This window comes from Alligator sinensis, unplaced genomic scaffold, assembly GCF_000455745.1.
Source record: "Alligator sinensis unplaced genomic scaffold, ASM45574v1 scaffold738_1, whole genome shotgun sequence".
Lineage (NCBI taxonomy): Eukaryota > Metazoa > Chordata > Crocodylia > Alligatoridae > Alligator > Alligator sinensis.
In genome coordinates this window covers 508,260-527,842 of record NW_005842382.1, presented here as the reverse complement: position 1 = coordinate 527,842, position 19,583 = coordinate 508,260, and the positions used below count along the sequence as shown (strand labels likewise).

At 39.1% G+C, this 19,583-nt stretch overlaps 1 protein-coding gene across 1 annotated transcript in view; it reads left to right on the top strand.

The window, feature by feature from the left end:
- SCN2A (sodium voltage-gated channel alpha subunit 2) overlaps nucleotides 1–19,583 on the top strand; it is a 104,681-nt gene that overhangs the window by 13,253 nt on the left and 71,845 nt on the right. Inside the window, exons 2-7 of the mRNA XM_006029477.1 lie at nucleotides 2,508–2,826; nucleotides 5,831–5,949; nucleotides 8,865–8,954; nucleotides 11,276–11,404; nucleotides 11,901–11,992; nucleotides 13,116–13,388. Coding sequence (XP_006029539.1) covers nucleotides 2,560–2,826; nucleotides 5,831–5,949; nucleotides 8,865–8,954; nucleotides 11,276–11,404; nucleotides 11,901–11,992; nucleotides 13,116–13,388 — 970 coding nt within the window. The 5' untranslated portion in view covers nucleotides 2,508–2,559. The remainder of the gene's footprint in view (nucleotides 1–2,507; nucleotides 2,827–5,830; nucleotides 5,950–8,864; nucleotides 8,955–11,275; nucleotides 11,405–11,900; nucleotides 11,993–13,115; nucleotides 13,389–19,583) is intronic.

Here is a 19,583-nt window from a genome sequence, read left to right as displayed (position 1 = left end):
GAAAGAGTGGGAGTAGGAAGGGAGTGATAGGACATATGGGGGGGTGGGAAAGAGAGACAGAGAGAGATGAGGAGACATTAGTGATCAAAGTGTTGGGGGGAAGAAACAAACAGATAAGAACAGAAAACCCAAAGAAAGCTGGATAAAATAAAGAAGAGAGCATTTGAAAGCATTTGAAGCAGAGTCCAAAGTCTCAGTGAGTGGTCTGTCACAGAACTAGGAGTTTAAGGGGCCTACTCTGTGTTTTGTGTGCCTGCAAACCTTGGATGCAATTCCTATCACAAGTTCAGTGCAGCTCTGAGTATTCATACCTGCCACCCTCTCCTTTGCTGTACCTCGTGTCTAGATTTTGCTGCTGCTTGGAAAGAACCAAATAAAATGAATCTGATTAGATTATACTAGAAAATAATACATCCTGTACTTTGAATCAATTCAACAACAGCCTCAGTTGCAACCTGTATTTTTCTAATCCTCTCTTCTGTTCAGTATTATTTTCACAGTGGCAACACCTGTTGTTGTGACACCAACAACTGGTTTGGAGATTTTTGGAGAGTCTTGAGGACCTCAGAATCCCCATAAAATCCTGAATTTTAGGCCAAAATCCTGGAGTTAGGCTGGTACTTGAGCATGCAGCAATTCTTGTTGAAATCTGGATTCAGTTTATTATGGGAACATAATATGATTGCATGTATATGCCATCTAGTGGTGGTCATAATTACAGCAACTAGTAGTCTTTTACACAGGAAATGCCACTTTTTACTTCAATAACCAGGATCCTTTAGCAGGAAGTTAGGTGTGGTCTGTTGAAGAAGAATTTAAAAAAAAAGAAAAAAAAAAAAAAAAGGAAAAAAAGAAAAGAAAAAGGCATGATGGAATTTTAGCTGCAATCTTCATGGTGTCATTCCAAATCCACATAGGTGTGAGATTCTACATGGGTAATGCATGTTTAATTGTTACCTATAGTATTTAGATGGGATTCTATATTTTTTTCTGTCATTGGCAATAAAATTCATGAAGGTTTTGCAGTAGGATCACTTTCATATTCCTTCTTCTGCTACCAAACTGTGTATGTTCCAGCAGCAGGTTTTCTACAGAACATCCGTGCTGTAGGTGCATTTGCCTGTAATTGGAGAGTATGCTTCACAGATGTATCTGCATGAGCTAGTGTATATGTTTGCATTCATGAGTGTACATGTGTGAGTGCGCCCGCATGTGGGTAGGGGGAGATGGTTAGCTATATGATGAAGAGCAAAGGAATGAAGGAGAAGACTTAGTATTACCTTATACTCTGAAGGCTCTATAACCATGAAGCCACTGCAGCTGTGCTGGAGTCAGACAAGGCTTTGAATATTTAAGGGAAAGTTATATATATATATATGTGTGTATATATATATATATATCATTAAATAATGCATTCAGGTTGTTTCATATAATTTGAAGTTGCTAATTACTCCTATGGAATATTAATTAGCATAGAAGCTGTTGATTTGCTTTATTTTCATAATGCAGTGTGCTTATTTAGATAAAGAGTCCTGAGAAAAGTATTGAATAACATGGCAGTGATTACATGAAGGATTTTAAGTATCTCTGCACTGGAAAATATTTTCTATTAGCCATTTTTGGCAGAAGCATAAGGTAGAATTGAAAGAAGATGGTACTGCTTTTGGTACTGAAGGTGGTGCAAACTATATACAGTTTCAATGGTAACAGATAATAATAACCCATCTAAAGATATAGCATCTAGTGATTTAGATCAATTTTGGTTATTACAGAAATGTTTTCAGTGCACAACATGTTGCCAGGCAGGGAATCTGAGTACAGGTGCCTCAGCCTGTTTCCGTGCTTCCTGAGCTGGCAGCTCTGCAAAGGCAGCATACTTGTCCCTGAACAGAAGGAGTACATCACATCACTATCAAGCAATCCTTTTGGCTGATGCTTTTAAGTGGCAGTGATGGGCTCCAGAAGGAGCCATTTCTGGGTGTCATCTCCAGAAGAAGGGTTGATTTGTGATAAGGTTTTTCAGGTGATAGTGATATTGGTTGGTTGTGATAAATGCCCCCACTCCTTGACACTTCACTGTAAACACGATTTAATTGTGAATTTATTTCAGTAAATGTGCTGCAAAACATCCACCATATCATTCATTTAAATGATCACAAAATTCCACTGGGAAAAGAAAAGGAAATGGGGATCCTTTGTATTTAAAATTGCCAATCTATTACTTCTTAGCAAGAAATTTATTTAAAACTATTTTTTCTAGAATTGCTGCTTTTCCAGATATATACAAGAGACCAGATGAAAAGGAAAAGGGTCTATCTTGGGAGTGGGAGACTGGCTGGGAGGGAAATGCATGAATGAATCAGCTTCATAGCATACTGCTCTTCAGTAATAATAATAATAATTTAAGAAGTTACTCTGCAAAAAATTCTATAAAATTATATCCCTTTAAATTGCTTGAGCAGTGCATTGTTCTAATATTTTTGTGTGTTTTTTTTAAATATTTTTAGCAGTTTTTTATGTGAGAGGCTAAACAGAAATTAAGAGGTGCAGGATGAAAAGATGGCACAATCAGTGCTGGTACCACCAGGACCTGACAGCTTCCATTATTTCACAAGAGAGTCACTTGCAGCTATTGAACAACGTATTGCAGAAGAAAAAGCTAAGAAGTCCAAAGAAGAACGCAAAGATGATGATGATGAAAATGGACCAAAGCCAAATAGTGACTTGGAGGCAGGGAAGTCACTGCCATTTATTTATGGTGACATACCTCCAGAAATGGTGTCCGAGCCCTTGGAGGACCTGGACCCATACTACATCAATAAAAAAGTGAGTAATTATTAAGTATGCATTGAGGATGTTACTGTTCAAATGTAAGTATTAAAATACAACAGATCCTTTGAAGGGCTCCCTCTCTCCACTACTTTGGACACAATCTTGCAAACACTTATTCTCTGGTTATAGCACTCCAACTGTTGACTCCCCATAGTGAGCACAGCATCTAGTAATAAGTGTTATAGGTGCATGCAGAACCAAGGCCCAGGTTTTGAAGAATGCTCCAGTAGCTTTAATATCATATACTCAGAGATTTACTCTAATTGTAGTTTCAGTATATTACACATGGGAGAATGGCTGAAGAATTAGCATACAAGTTATTTTTAGAGTGTTGTTATTTTATTAATCACTCCATTATAAATGTGAAAGGAGCAAATCTTCAATTAGGAATGTCAGCCTTTTCATTTTGAAAACCATTTAGAGGCTGTCTTGATGGGTCTCTTGCTCATTTTCTTCAGTGTCGTATAGAAAACAAGGGTTTTACTACTAAGCATTCTCTCATTGCCTGGGTTGTAAGGAGCAGGAAGTGCCTTCTTCCCTCACCCTACGCTCTATTGAGATAGTGTCTCTCTGCTTGTTTGTTTTAATCCTATGATGCACCACAAGGGGACAAATTGAATAATAGATAAGTTCTAGGACTGTGGGGAGATGGCCCCACGGTGTTCTGTATTTCTGACTGAGTGCTGTACCATTTGCAACAGGGGGGAAACTTCCAACAATTCAGAAGAAACTCCTTTAGCTCAAATGTATGGAATTTTCTATCCTCATGTTTTTTTCTTATACAGGGAAAAATGTAGCCCCTACGATTTAGCTCGTTCTCTTTGAAAACATACAGAAAACTAAAAGCAGAACCTCCAAACCAACTATTGTTAGGAATCATACATGAACTGAGAGACTCGGTAAGCGTAGGAGTTTCTGCCCTGTCATCAGTCATTTTCTCCTCTAAGACAACAAGAATATCTAGGTATATACCATGGTGAGCTGCTGACACACAGCAGATGCATTTTAAAAAAAAAATAAAAAAAACCCAAAAGCCTTGACCTTATAATGCTGCTCAGTGCAGCATTCTGAAAGTTCACATGCTGTGATGGGTAAATGGGGATCGATATTTGAAAATGAAAGTATTTGATTAAGGAGTATATACTGCTTATCTTACTGAACTGACTAGTTCTGCTGAAGCTCAATAATGCTAACCATATAGGACCCAATCTTGTCATCAAAATAATTATGTCTTAGAAATCAGAACAGTAATGGCTATGATTAACATTAAATTTATATAACCTCCTTTTGATTAATAACTCAGTTTTAAAATCAGCTGTCTTAGTGAGTGACAATACAGTTGTCAGAGACCATATCATATTTTTGATGTATGGTAGTTTCTAGTACAAAATTAAAAGCTTTACATATGAAGAACTTTATCAAAATTTTTTCTTGCATTTCCTCTGAATCTCCAGAGTTTGTATATTTAGGTCAGGCTTTATTTTCATTGCATAAAAATATCTTGGTGGGACAGGATCACACAAAAGATTGCTTCAAGAGGGATTTGGTTTGAATAAGGGCAGTAGAAAATGAGTGAGGAACTCAGATTTGGGGGCAGAAATCAAGGATAAAATGATGAGGTACCTAGAGAAATAAGGAGGAATATGAAGTCATATGCAAATTAAGACATTGCAGGTTCACTAAGGACAAAGTAAATTAAAAAAAAAAATTCATGAAGGGGTAAATATACAGCTCCCGTAGTCAGCAGGGAGCTGAGGGCAAGGCTTGGTGAAGGCAGTAAAAGCTGTGGCAGGTGAATTCTGGTGTAGGCATGGTTTGTGCTTCCAGGGTTTCAGCTGCAGTGTTTCCTACACCTGTTCACAAAGCATAGCCTCCCCTCTGATCCTAACTGATGCAGAATGTGGCCACTGGCAATGCGCATGGTTCGCTTGGCTTGTATCCCCTTTGGGATCTCTAATGCTGCCAGCAGTGCTAGCTAGCTGGTCTCTCTTACAGCATAAGCTTTTACATTCTCCTGTTTCCTGCATGCTCTCTCCCACCTCTGAGCTTACCTGAGTAGAAGCACTGTAAGCTTGGCCGCAAGCCCATGTAGAATATAAAGCTTTTAAAGACTTAGCTGTGCACAGCATATTGAGTAAAGGCTGAGCCTTCTTGGATAATTTGGATTTAAGAAAAGATTTCATTCAAATCCATTCCCTTTACAAATGCCATTTAGTATGTGTGTGTATGTATATGTATATGTAGCTGTATGTGAAAATATGCAACCAGTATAGATAAGTTGTGCTATACTGTACGTGAATTTGTAGACAGAGGGCAGAAATTGAAATATAATGTTTAGTGAATTGTGTGGTACTTAGCACAGATCATGCAAAATCATATCATATGAAAAATAGATAAATTTGCAGGCATAAAAGCCTCCCAATGCAGCCATTTTTAAAGGATTTTGCTATGTTCAAGGAAAAGATGGATCAGCACCATGAGTATTATATCCATAATTTGGGTGTTGAGCAACTATGTTTTCCTTTATTTTAATGGGAGACAGGCTTTGCAAACCACCTTTTAAAGTCAAACTATCAGTACTCCCCAGCAGCAGTATCTCATATGGTATCACTGGAAGTAGCTAGCATGGAGAATGCTGAGGTTCAAATGATTCTCACAATTAAAATTATGTTCAGCACGTGTGTTATATGCTATACTAAGTGACTAAAGAGTCAATATTACGTTTCATTAAAACTTTGTCCTAAGCCAACATAGATTATTTGTATTTTCTGTATAAAGTTGTTGAAAGGGTTTTGGAGAATACACTTGTGAAAGTTCAGTTGGCAGCTATGCCACGCATGAGGGGAACGAGGGAAAAGGTCAGTCAGTCTGTGAGGCTGTCAGTTAGTGTAGAATATGGCCAACTGTAATCAATGATAAAGTGCAATCAGTGCAGGACTTAAGAATCCCAACTGTACATATTCTAAATGATGTTTTTCATTTTGTATTCCTTTTCTAGACTTTTATAGTATTGAATAAAGGGAAGGCAATCTTCCGATTCAGTGCCACCTCTGCCGTGTACATGTTAACTCCTTTCAATCCCCTTAGAAAAATAGCTATTAAGATTTTGGTACATTCATATCCTTTTCAAGTGGTTGGTTCAAAATATTAGTGAATGAAATGCTGCTCTTTTGTTTCAGTATTTAAATCAGTAGCTGTTTGCATGTCCCAGGCTGGGTATGATACACAACGCTCTGTCCATCTTCTTGGTACTACTTTCCTCTGTTTCTCTCCCATCTCCTCCTCTCATTTCTGCTCCTGCTTTAGAGCTTAGAAATGAATCATAACATGATGATATTAGAAACGAAGTAGCCTTTCCTATTTCTACCTGTTTCCTTTTTCTTTCCCTCCTTTTTTTCTCTCTCCTTTTCTCTTCCTCCTCCTCTCTCATGCTGTATCATTTCCATCTTTTCTCACCCTTTCCCTTTTTCCTATAACTTCTTTATATGCTACAGGTATGTTGTTTTAATTTCCACAAATTTCTTCAACAGCGTTTGTATTAAAACAATCTAAACTTTGATTTCAGATTTTATCTTGCATGAATATTTACAGAAAATATGATTAGTATGTTTTCTCTCATTCTCTGATTCCAATCACAGCTGCAGAAGGGCAAATTAATAGGTTTCCTTGAATTCCTTAGTTTCATTTCAGATTGTAAGTCCACCATGTATTTTTATCAGTCTGTTTTTTCTGCTGGCCATAATAATTTTCCACACTTTTATTCTGGAAGTACCCTTTAGTCACCAAGAGTGCCTGTACACGAGTGTGGAGGCTGCTCCAATGTGCTATAATTACAGTGTGGTGGAGCAGAATCAATTAATTGAATCTGCTGTAGCATGCTCCAGCAAAATCCTGCATCTCAGAATCACTGTGCTTCAAACGAGGGGGGGCAACGAACAAGCTTTGGTTCAAGCACCCCTGCCACCATTTTAAAGTGTGGGGATGCTGATGCATGAGCTGTATCTCATGTATGGTGTATATTGTGGGAAAGACATATGTTGTTTATTTCTCCATTTATCTTTGGTGCTAAATAGGGCTGTGCGAAACTTCAGTTGCTGATTCAGTTGGGTGGAGATTTGGTCCATTTTGGTGGCCAAATCTCTGAATCTGAATCAAATGAGGAGACCCTTTAATCGCTCTGAATCGAACTGGAACCCTCCAAATCGATTCAAAGAGATTTGAAAAGATTTGACAATTTGGACAGAGACACAGCTTTAAATGTTTTTTCTACATATCTCAAGGTACCAGGCGGCTCGTGAATGCTGAGATGGTGGGGTGGATAGAGTGTCCCACGGAGGGGGGGGGTCCACAGTGCATTCGGCAGCAGACCCAGAAGTGGATCAGAAGCACTTTCAGTCCACTTCCTCTTGGCCCCCCGGCTCGGCGACTGGTGCCTCCGTGGTCTGGAGGGGCACCCGGGGTCCCCCCATGGCCAATTGCCGAGCTAGGAGGGTGTGAAGGGGGGGCCCATTGTGTGCTTGGTGGTGGACCTTGAAGTGGACTGGAAGTACTTCCGGTCCACTTCTGTGTTTGCTGCTGAGCATGTGAGGAAGCCCCCCGCGCTCTTGTGGGACACTCCATCCGCCCCACCATCACAGCATTCATAAGCTCCACCTGGTACCTTGAGGTATGTAGAAAAAAACACACAAAGCTAGGTCTATGACTGAATTGCTGATTCTCTGAATCAGCATCAACTTTTCAGATTCAGACTCGGCCGAATGAAATCAGGACTGTGATCCGAATCAATGAATCAAATCACTGTCCCCAATTCGGGTCGAATCCAAATCCGAATTGAATGTGGCCCGGTTTATACACTGCTAGTGCTAAGGCACTTCTAAAAAGCAACAATACAGTGGGAACCCACAGTATTGAGGAGGTATTTTTATAGAAGCCAATCATGACCCAATATGCAATGTGCTAATGTACAACATTCTCAAAATAGATCATTTTGGATTTATAGAAATCCTCCTCCAGGTTGGTGCCCTTCCCATTCTGCTGTTTGCAAGTATAAATTTATGAAGTATTGTAGCAAATAGTATTCTGGGGAAAAAACATAATTACTTCAACTGAGCAGGATGATTTTGAAGAGGCACAATATGCTTTTTGTTCCTTCATGCCATGATATTTGTGAAGCCAGGGATGGTTAATGTTATAAAAATTCATCTCTTGACAATAAAAGACTGCACAGAAAACTCCAGGACCAGAGCCACATGGTATTTCCCACCTCTTCGGCTTCTATTCCTATGTAGGAGCACCATCTGTACTGACGTTTTGAGTCAGAGAGGCATCAATTTAAAGTAGCTCTCAAAAATTCTTTGTAAAATAAAACTCTCCGCATTTCCTTGGTTATACTGCCCTCATGTGGCCATTATGTGCATCATGTATCTGTCTTGTATTTTTATGTTAAATGTTTTCATGACTTAGGTAAATTTTGACTCCAGATCATGAATGGTGCAAATCAAGAACAGCATCATCAAAGTGAACAAATATTGAAGTTATTCTGGAGTTTACTATGGATTAGTATTATGCGAGCAAAATTTGGGTCCCAAATGGCTAACATTGTAACCAGTAACAGATGTAGCACAAGCAAGGGCAATTCAAGTTTCTCTTTCAATCAGAAGCATAATAGTGTTATGAAGAACATAACTTTTATCTGATTTGTGTCCAGATATGTAGATATGAAAGACTGGAGATTGTATTACAGTGGAGGCACCCCCTTTTTAAGTCACTCATTTTTTATTTAATAGAAATGAAAATCTGTGATCATTTTTAAAAGAGTAGGGCATTCTTTATATCTTTCAGAGCTTTTGATTTTCAATGCTGTATTGCTCTCATTTGACTAAAGAGCAACAATTGAGGTCTTTACCTTGAGCATGAACAGAACAATGAAGAAATTAATAATGCTTCATACTGAAAGTCTGCCAAACTGTAATGTCAATTTAATATTATTGTAATTTGATTTGCTGATGTTAAGTTCCTTGACTATAACCTACATTATTCAGCATGCTTATTATGTGCACTATTTTGACCAACTGTGTATTTATGACCATGAGTAACCCTCCGGATTGGACAAAGAATGTAGAGTAAGTTAAATGCATTTTGTTTAAATATATTGAAAAGTATGACATGAATTTTAGATCAGTGGCTTTATATTACTCAAGCTGACATACTGATAGCAGGTAATCTGTGATATTGCTGCTGGTTTACTCTGCCTAATGTGACTAACCTGACTTTAAAACATCATTTTATTCCTTACTTCCATTTTCTATATTTTCACTTTATTTGAAACAATCACTGGTATGTGTAAAAGGGAATACATCAGCCTTTTCTACAAGTACTTCCCATTGAGTTCAGTAGAAGTTCTATGCTTATAATTAAGATATAAAATAGTCCCTTTCCTCCCCATCAAGTATTCTCAAGGTTCATCCCTCTCCTCCTTCTCCCACCTCCAATGTGTGGTACACGTCATATCAATAATTAGACTGCCTTTAGGACTCTAATGTCTCCTGTTCACCATTGTATGGGCCTTACTTACCCTTAATCCAATAATATTCATGCAGTAATTAAGATATTTACTTATATGAAAATAATACATTTTTAGTTCAAGTATTTTATGGAATTGGTATTATTGGAGGAAATATGTGAGAGAGAAGGATTTTTGTGGGTGGTAACTTTTATTGGGCCAACTGTATAACTGGGGAGCTTTTACATACCAAGTACCCTTCCTCAGGTCTGGGAATGAAGCAGATAGGACAAAGTCCCGTGTGAAACTCTATATGTAAATAGGAGTTTTATACAGACCTTTGTTCTATCTGATATTCAGCACAAACTGTCTTTTTTTTTAAGTGAGGCTCGATACCCCAGAGGTTGTCTATATCCCTCCCAACTATACAGTTGGTCTAATTAAAGATGTCATCAACAAAAATCTTTGCCTGTGATGAAATTGTAATTATTTTCCTGCTATTTAACAGCTGAGGAGAAAAAGCAAGAAAAGGATTGAGTGCAAAGTGAATAGCCACTAGCCAGCTCTCCACAATACAGCCATGTGAATATTTGTAGTCTATAAGTCACAGATTGGGACATGCTGCTTTCCCTCTGATTTTTTAATAATGTTATCTTGATTGTTTTTCTCTGCCATTACAATACATCCTATTTTGGACAATATCCAGCTATCTTTGATGTTAAAATCATAGAGGGAAATCCAGTTACTATTAAATTCAATAGCAAATCTCCCATTGAGATATTTTAGCATATTACAGCTAGAGGTCAGTGTGGCTGCAGAATTTGGCTCAGCTTTCATCCCTGGTGGCTCCCTGGAAGACCAGTGCTATTGAGGGTTCTTCCAAGTGATTTGGAGTTACCAATGTGGAACAGTAGGTCCCTTTGTTCATTAGAAAAAGCATTTTGTAATATAAAAACAAGTAACTAAATGGATTTTCATCAAGTTTTCCAAAATGCTTCTTTGTGGGCAGAAAACAAAAGGCTTCATTATCTTAGATGCTGAGTAGAGCTATGTGGATAATTGATTGTTTTGGTTCAGCGGCCAAACTGGAAAAATATAGGTAAAAATAAGTGTTTCAGATTTATTCAAAACAGAAATCCATTTTGAGTCAAAGTTTTATTCAAAATAAAACATCCTAGCCTTTTCAGATGTGCTTTATCCTTTTTTTTAATAATCAGGTTAAATTTTAAGATATCATCATTTGAAAAATAAATGTCAGTATTTTATTTTAAAAAATGCCAAACTGAAACATTGTCTCTTTTAATTTCTTCTCCTGCTTATTTTGGTACCATGACCTGCTAAATTTGACCTGAATTTGCAAATAGTTTATATCAACCTGAATTTTAAGTTTGATGAATAAATTATTCATTGGAAAAATATACCCAATTCTCAGCACTCATAAATTTAAGAAAAGTCAGTGAGGGTAGTCAGCCTATTGAAAGATCAGTTCACAAAACACAGACATTTCATGCTAAAAAAGATTTAAAAAACAAAACCAAAACAGAAATGTGATAATTTGAAACGCATTTTTGCAAGCTTAATTAAATAATTTGTTAACGTAAATATTGTAACAGATTCAGATTGGATTTGATTCGGTATGACTGAACCAATGGCAGTTTTACAACTGACTCAGTGGGTTTAGCAGCTGTACCTTAGTTATCCATATGTAATATAGCCTATAGTATTATGTATATACACTATATTTTATACATACATTTTGATGCTTTTTTCTCAAAAAAATATTCTGCAGATACTTAAAGTTAGTCATATCCCCCATTCAATTCTTAGATCATTTCTAAAGAAGAAAATGATGCAAACAGGAACTAGAAAAACTATCTTATGTAGAAATATTATGTGAATAGTATTTGTGTCTATTAATCTTTGTTTGACTATTTTCCTCAGATACACGTTCACTGGAATTTATACCTTTGAATCGCTTATAAAAATTCTTGCAAGGGGATTCTGTTTAGAAAATTTTACTTTTCTCCGCGACCCATGGAATTGGCTGGATTTCACTGTTATTACATTTGCGTAAGTTTTTTTGCAAATTTTAGTATTTATGAGGGTATGAAATTAGTAGCTACAAACTGCATCCTGTTTTGGCAAGTAGAACTTTTGGAGCATGGATTTTCTGTTGTTTCAATATGCTTAACTTCCTTTACACATTTTAGTATTGCAAATTACACACATGCTTCAAAAGTCATAATGGTACATCAGCCCATTTGGACTGCAATTATCATTGGCCTACACTGTTAAGAAATGCTAATTTCATATCCTGTCTTCTTTCTGTTCACCAGAATGGAAGTGATCCCTTTGACTTCATGCCACAAACTTACCAAATTAGGTGTTCAAAACTAAAATCAGTGTGGTTTACTTCAGTGACATTTAAATTTAATTTCATGGTCAGGAAAGCATATTAATAATACAAGGCAAAATGCAGTGAAAGGTGAAGAGGTCTTGATGAAAGACCCAAGTAAGTAGCATAAAATCTGCCTCAATTCTGAATAATTGTGATTTAATTCTACAGGTATGTAACAGAATTTGTAAACCTAGGCAATGTTTCAGCTCTTCGAACTTTCAGAGTATTGAGAGCTTTGAAAACTATTTCTGTAATCCCAGGTAAGAAGTAAATGGTGTAAGGTGTTAGGCCCCTTGTATCTCCAACTGTTATTTGTGTGCTGTCATTGTGTTTGTGTGTGAACTCCCCTATTACAGATATCTAACAGAGTTTGTGGACCTGGGCAATGTCTCAGCGTTGAGAACATTCAGAGTTCTCCGAGCATTGAAAACAATATCAGTCATTCCAGGTGAGAGCTAGGTTAAACACTGAGGCTGATTTTAATTACACAGATGCTGTAATCACATCCTTAAAGCATAAGCCTTGTTGCGGCTGTTCACTGTAAACAAAGTAAAAAAGCAAGAATCAAGACCTTCAATTTTCTTTACATTTGATTTTTGCTTTTTTAGTATTAGCTTTATTTTTTTTACAAAATCAGCCTTTGAGTTTAACAAACACTTGCATGAGACATTTGCCGTAAACAGCCTATGTGATTTGCATCTAATTACATCAAGCATTATTTACACGTTTTTTAAAAAGTTACTCTTAAAGCTTTTGTTTTGATGCAAATTTTGTCATTTATTGCAGGCACTTGGGATAGAAAGTTGCAGTCTGTTTTTTAAACTATATCTAATGAAATAATACCAGACAAGATAGCATGGGCCATGCATGGGAGATTTTTTTAAAGATGTCTGTCTTCTCCAAACCAAACGATTAACTGTACTTTAGTAAAAGATTTGTTGCCATATTATTAAACTTTACATGTATAATATGAACTTTTTATTTGATTTACTACTACAGAATGTTTTAAAGCCAGATAATATATTAAAAGGTTTGGGCAAGAGGCATCAGCAAAAAAAAAAACAACAAAAAAAACAAGGAACTTTTTCTATGTAGATCTAAGATGTAGCATGAATAATAAATTCACTTTTTTGGCATAAACAGTGTGTTTGGAAATATGTATTCTTTATTTCCACACACAGTCTCAAATTAACATAATTTTACAGCTTTTCATTCATCTTCACAAGCAATCAGGCTTTTCACATAATTTACTGTATCACAAACATTAGTATCATTTAGTTGTCATTCTGCATGAAAATCTTATCTTGTCAGGAAAAATCACATGGTACTTTATATGTTGAGTACCTGTTTAACATCATAATAAAAAATCCTTTCTACTTGCAGGCTTGAAGACTATTGTGGGAGCTCTAATTCAGTCTGTGAAGAAGCTCTCGGATGTAATGATCCTGACTGTGTTTTGTCTGAGTGTGTTTGCACTAATAGGGCTACAGCTATTCATGGGCAACTTGAGGCATAAATGCTTGCAGTGGCCTCCAGACAACTCAACTTTTGAAATAAATGTTATTTCCTACTTTAACAGCACAATAGGTGAAAATGGTTCATTTGTTAATGCAACAGTGAGCACGTTTAACTGGGATGAGTACATTGAAGATACAAGTAAGAATTAATTATATTTACTCCATTTTTTTCCTGAAAGATATAATAGCATGGTCTTGTCTTTTGATTATGATTAAAGTTCTTTAATCAGACCTAGAGCTGTAACCCCCCCCCCCTAAAATATTCGATAATTCAGATGCAACCAAACATCTACAAAAATATCAGGTAGCTTTGTGTACAGGGCACAGTGGCAGAGCAGTTAAAGTGTCCCCCCTACCTCTCAAGGTATTTATGCTCTGTTTTAGTCTGCCCTGGGCTCTTGCCAAAAGATGTTCCCCCTTGTCTTTCAGGCTGGGTTTTACCAGACTACCCCATGAGCTGTTAGGCTTGGATGAAGCTTCTTTCCTTTTTCTGTGGGCATGTCTACATGAGACATTTACTGCAGAGCTGCCTAATTAGCTCTACAGTTAAACATTGCCATCTACACATACAGCACTATTAGGATGGAGGGAACTGATTAACTCATCTGCAGCAGAGTTCTTTACTCCTCAGTAATGCATGTGTAGATGCTGACGGGGCTGGTTCAGGCACGAGGGTGCTTTAGTGCATGGGGTGCCTGCTGGTTATCCCCTCAGTGGAGAACCTTTGTGCTCCAGCACGCCCCTTCACAGCACATTGTACCAGGTCAGAGCAGCCGTGGGCTGGCAGGCGGACCCCTCCAGGCCTTCTGCCAGCTAGGGCTTCTCTGACCCAGCTCAACATGCTGTGGTCTCAGGCACACATTTAAACATGGCTCCCAGGAGTAATAAACTCCAGTGCAATGTGCTCCACAGTTTATTGCTTTGCCTGAATAGCACATGTAGATGTGTCCTGTACATAATATTGGAATTTCGCATAAAAAATCATCATCACCTCATGTCAAAATTTCCCTTTACAAATTTGTTCAAGGTAGTTCTAGGGGGAGTGCTTGTAACTCCTCCTGGTACATGTTAATGTGGAGAAATAAGGAAATGTTTGTCTATTACACAAGTGTTCATTTGTTACTGATTTGTAAATAAACAGAAGGTCTAACACATCAATGTCCTTAGTACTTTATCATTTGTAGAATGACTTACAGTGAAAATGATGTGACGTATTTTCCTTTATCAACCCGCTGGTCAAGGCCATTAACTGTTATGTTAAAAAGCTAAAGAAAAAAAATCAGTGTAGAACAACTCTGAAAATATTTGTCCCTTATTGCTGTTAGGAGCAGTACTCCTTTGGTCCTCATCAGTTTGTTTACTGTCAAGGTAGTAGCTCATTTTCATAATGTTCTGTTAGATTTTACATTATGTTTAATGGTTTAATTTACTTAGTAATTAGATCTTACCTTAGGTATTTTACAGCCTCCATCAGTAAAATAACTGAGGCCCAGACTGAGAGGTATATTTTGGTACCTACTCCCATAAGGTGCCTGTTTGCCATTGATTTTCACTGGAAGTTAGACATCTAGGCAGGTGTGTAAGTGTCTTTGTGGAACTGGAACTGAGTGCTTCAAAGCCTTTTACTATATTTGTCTCCTGAACCACAGTGTACCACAGAATAACCATGGAATAATAAACTGTTAGAGATATAGGTCTGGAAAGGACGTCAATAAACCATTTAGTCCAGTCCCTTCTACTGAAGCAGCAGCATCCCTGGCAGAAATTTGTCCAATATCTTCTTAAAAAGCTCCAGTTAAGGAAAGTCTTGGAATCCTGATGTATGCTGCTCTCATGTTTGTCCACCCTTTGAATTAGCAAGGTTTTCCTAATATCCAAGCTAACTATTCTTTGCTGCAAATTAAGCTGAATGCTTCTCCTAGCTCTAGTAGTCACGGAGAATAATTCATTATCATCCACTTCGCAGGATCCACTTTATAAACACTTAGAGATTTATCATGTTCCTCCCCTCCCTTGCTTAGTCTTCTTTTTTTTAACATTACCCAAACTCAATTCTTTTAATGTTTCCTTACGGGTCATGTTTTTTGAACTTCCATTTTGATTGCTTTTCTCTGGAGTCTTTCCAAGCATGGTGGCCTAAATTGGCATGGTACTCCAGCTGAGGTCTCACCAGTGCCAAGTAGAGCAGGAAAATTACTTCATATCTCTTGCATACAGTATTTCTAGTGTGACATTTTCTTTTTTTTGGCAAGAGTGTCACCCCAGCATTCTTTGTGCAGTATTGCTGACTAACCAGTTATCCTCCATTTATAATTGTGCCTCTGATTCGTCCTTCCTCAGGTTATTACTTTCAGTTTTCCTGTATTGAATTTTGTCTTGTTGATCTATACATATCTCTTCAATTTTTCAACATTATTTTGAATTCTGATATTGCTTTCTCCAGAATGCTCATAATCTTTCCCAGTGTGGTGTCATCTGCACATTTTGTAAATATGCTCTGCTTCATCTTCCAAGTCATTTGTGAAAATATTGAATAGAAGCAAGCCCAATACATTCCCACTTGAGATTCTACCCCATTTCAACTTGGGATTGAGCACTACTTCCTGAGAATGGTTTTTCAACCAGTTGTACATCCTCCTGATAATAATTATACCTTAGGCCATATTTCCTAAGTTCCCTCATAAAAATGCCATGTCAGAGTATATCAAGATGAATCACATTACTCTTTCCTTTTGTTCCACTAGGTCAGTAACCCTGGCAAAGAAAGAATATTTATTTGGTGTGCTCTGTTTGTAAAAAACCTGTGTTAGCTGTTTTTTAATCACCTTATTATCTTCTAGGTCCTTACATAGTGGTTGTTCACTAATTTGTTCCAGAGTGTACTCAAGGATCACAGTTAGGCTTACTGATCTACAGTTCCCTAAGTCCCGCTTTATCCCTTTTTTATCCCCATTTAATAGGTGGGGAACTCATCTACACTGAAATCAATAGGAGCTGGGAACCTACATGCTTTTGAAAGTATCACTAGGTTCCTATCTGTACGTCTCAGTGCTTGTGTCTACATGAGTGGCAGACTGTGCAGTTATAACTGAGTACTAAATGACTGCGCAGTAACCAGCATTACTTCACAGTAGCATCTGCATATGGTTTTTTTCAGACACTACTTCACAGTAGTCATGAGATACTGTGCAGTAGCTCATTATTACTATGTGGTAGCGTTGCCTCATGCAGGTTAGTGCCTGCCAATGTGGGCTACCGTTTGTTCTTACTGCACAGTAACATCTCATGTAGACATTCCCAGTATGTATTAAAATTTGGCCCTGATTAACTTGTGTGAGGTCCCAGAGAAAATTTCCTTTGGAGCATGGAAGTGAATACAGGTCTTCAGAATCCTGAATTTGGCTAGGACCCATATCACTGTAGCCCATTCCTGTCTAAATATAGCTATTGGATGGTCTCTTACAGTGGATCGTAGAAACAGACATTCTGGTTATAGTCCCTCTTTTATACTAGGCCAGATTTTCTGCTGTGTTCAGCTTATGCTGGTTGTAGCAGTCTAGAAACACAGTCAAGGGCTGGCTGCAATTCCTTGATTCTCTGCTCAGCCCTGGCCCCTGGGTGACCAATCACATGCCAGCTGGCAGTGGTCCCCAAGGGACCATCTGTTTTCTGGTGATAGCCAGAGCACATCTCACTCTAGCCACTTCCCCTACCTGCCTTGACACGCCATCTGTAGCAAGAGTTGTGCCAGTTCTACATTTGTTGGAGATTCCCCATTGCAAGACGACTTTTGAACAAGAAAGTTAAGGTAAATAGTTCTACTTAAGGAAAAGACAGGAAACTGATCAGGGATAAGAATACATCTTTATTTTTTAAGATTGATCTTTAGCTAATCCTCATCCACAAAGAGCATGCCTGTAGTGCCTCTGACTATGCTAGGGAGTGCTGCTATGAAAATGTAAATGAAAATGTACTTTCTTGACCACTCATGCCAAATTCTGAAAAAATGTAGTTGCTAGCACAATGACACTTGGAACATGCCCAGTAAGCATGCCTGAGCCTGAGAGAAGCATTGGGCACATCCTCAGTTCATACCACAAAGTGCCTATATTGCATTTTTTTGGCTGGTGAGGTGGGATCTTTTTTTTTACAACAGCACTCCTAGCATGTTCAGTAGTATTATAATGCTATTAAGCCAGAAGCTAAGCACTTCTGTAGTCATTCATCCAACATATGTTTACTGTCATTGGCATTTTAAGATGAGGCATACCCCCCTTATTCCACTATGTTGCTTAAGAGATGTTCTTCCCCTGCTGGCTGGTGAGAAACTAAACTGCCGCCTCCAGCTCTGACAGTGGGGCATTAAATGGCCACCCTCATTAGCACCTGTCCTGCCACATACATAGCCCCTTGTGTGGACATGAGGCCTTCCAGGCATCAGACAGAGTGGTGCAGGGGTTTCTATGAAACTACACCTCAAACTGTTGAAAGCAAAACTCATGTAATTTGTGTGTGTTAAGGGGTGAAGGTTGTAGATGTGTTGGTCTAAGGACATAGCCCAGACAAGGTTCTTAGGGTCTATCTGATATCCTTTATTAGACCAACTGAATAGTTGAGAAATTCTTCTTTGTATGCTTTCGGGTTTAAAAACCCTTCATCAGGCTGAGGAAGCATCTGCAGTTGGTGTGTGTGCTCTTTCTGGATGGAAGGAATAGTAAAGAAGCCAGAGGTTGGCATGCAATGCAGGCAAGAAAACCAGTCAGTGAAAATGTAAATTGAGGTGTCAGGGGGTGAGACACAGGCTGGGGGGAGGGGGTGGAAGGCATTGGCGATGTGTAGGGGGTGCTTGGTGGTGCACCCCCTGCAAAAAGTGCCATGACACTGCCAGCAGTGCCTGTGGGTGATCACTGCTCACCGCCTGCCCCCTCGCTGCTGATACCACCAGCAGCATCTGTGGGCAGTCTCCGATCGCCACTTGTCACCACCGACTCTGCTGGCAGTGTCTGTGGGTGGTCACCAACCACTGGTCGGTGCTTGCCATCCCACACCCCTGCCGCAGGAGCTCCCCACTCACTGCCACCACACCCCTGCTGCCAACACCACCAGCACCACCTGCGGGTGGTCTCTGTGACCCCCCAGCCTTGGGGGCACGTGGCGTTCATGGTGGAAGGGGAATGTAGCAGGTAAAAGTGGAGAGGTACCTGCTACTTGGGGAGTCAGATGTGAGGCAGGTTGTAGTGTGTCATAAATCCAATGTCTACATTGAGTCCATGAGTTTCTGTATCTAAGAGGTTGATGAAGTGAAGTTCATAGGCTTGTCTGTAAAAACTGGTTTGTACATTCAAACAAGCACCGAACCTCAATAACCTCATCACCAGAAGCCAACTTCCTACAGCCCAAAACACACCCAATGGATCCAGACCATGCCATGACAAGAAATGCAAAACCTGCTAACATATCTCCAGTATCCCCACAGACTGCGCACCAGAATCTATTACAGACAAGAATACCCAACTACCTGTTGGGGCACATTTCTCACAAGAAAACCATTCTGTCTCCAGTCTCTCATTCCTGATCCTCAAAGGGAATTTACAAACCACTTTTCACAGACAGACGTATGAACTTCACTTCGTCTACCTCCTAGATACAGAAACGCATGGACTCAATATAGACATTGGATTTAGACTGTTCCAGGGTGGCCTGCCTCTACTTCTTGGGGGTAGGGGCTTTGGAGCTAGAGGGGGGCTTCTTTTTGGGCATACTTCTACTGGTGCCAGGGTGAGGAGGAGCAAGGGGGTGGTGCCTCCTGAGATGCATCAGCATCCCCATGGTGCTGAAGTGTTTCCCCTCTTTGCCTCAGCTGGTCTTGCATTGGCAATGCAGGCAGATAGGATAAGTGGGATCATCTGCCACCTCAAAATGATCCCACACCATACTACCCCTCACTTCTTGGGTGCAAGTGTGGATCCTGCCTGATCCCCCTTCTTAGCAGGCAGAGGCACAAGAACAAGAGGAGCTGACTCAGCTGAGCCACTTGCTTCTACAACCTCAATGTCAAGCTCCTCCAAACTGCCTTCCGGGGAAGGAGATCTGGCTCTAGGGGAACTTGGAGCGAGTGGAGCACAAACTCAGATTCTACCTTGGTCCCCAGAATTTCTTTTGCTAGGGCACTCAGGTCCCTTGCTCCCACATCCAGCTCCTCCTCTGGCACTGAAAGGCTCAGCCTGGGAACTGAAATGGGGGTGGAGGAGACTGTCATGCTGGTGCTGCTTGTCATGCTGGTGGTGCTAGGGGGTATTATTATGGCTGGTGTTATTGGAGGCAGTGCAGATGC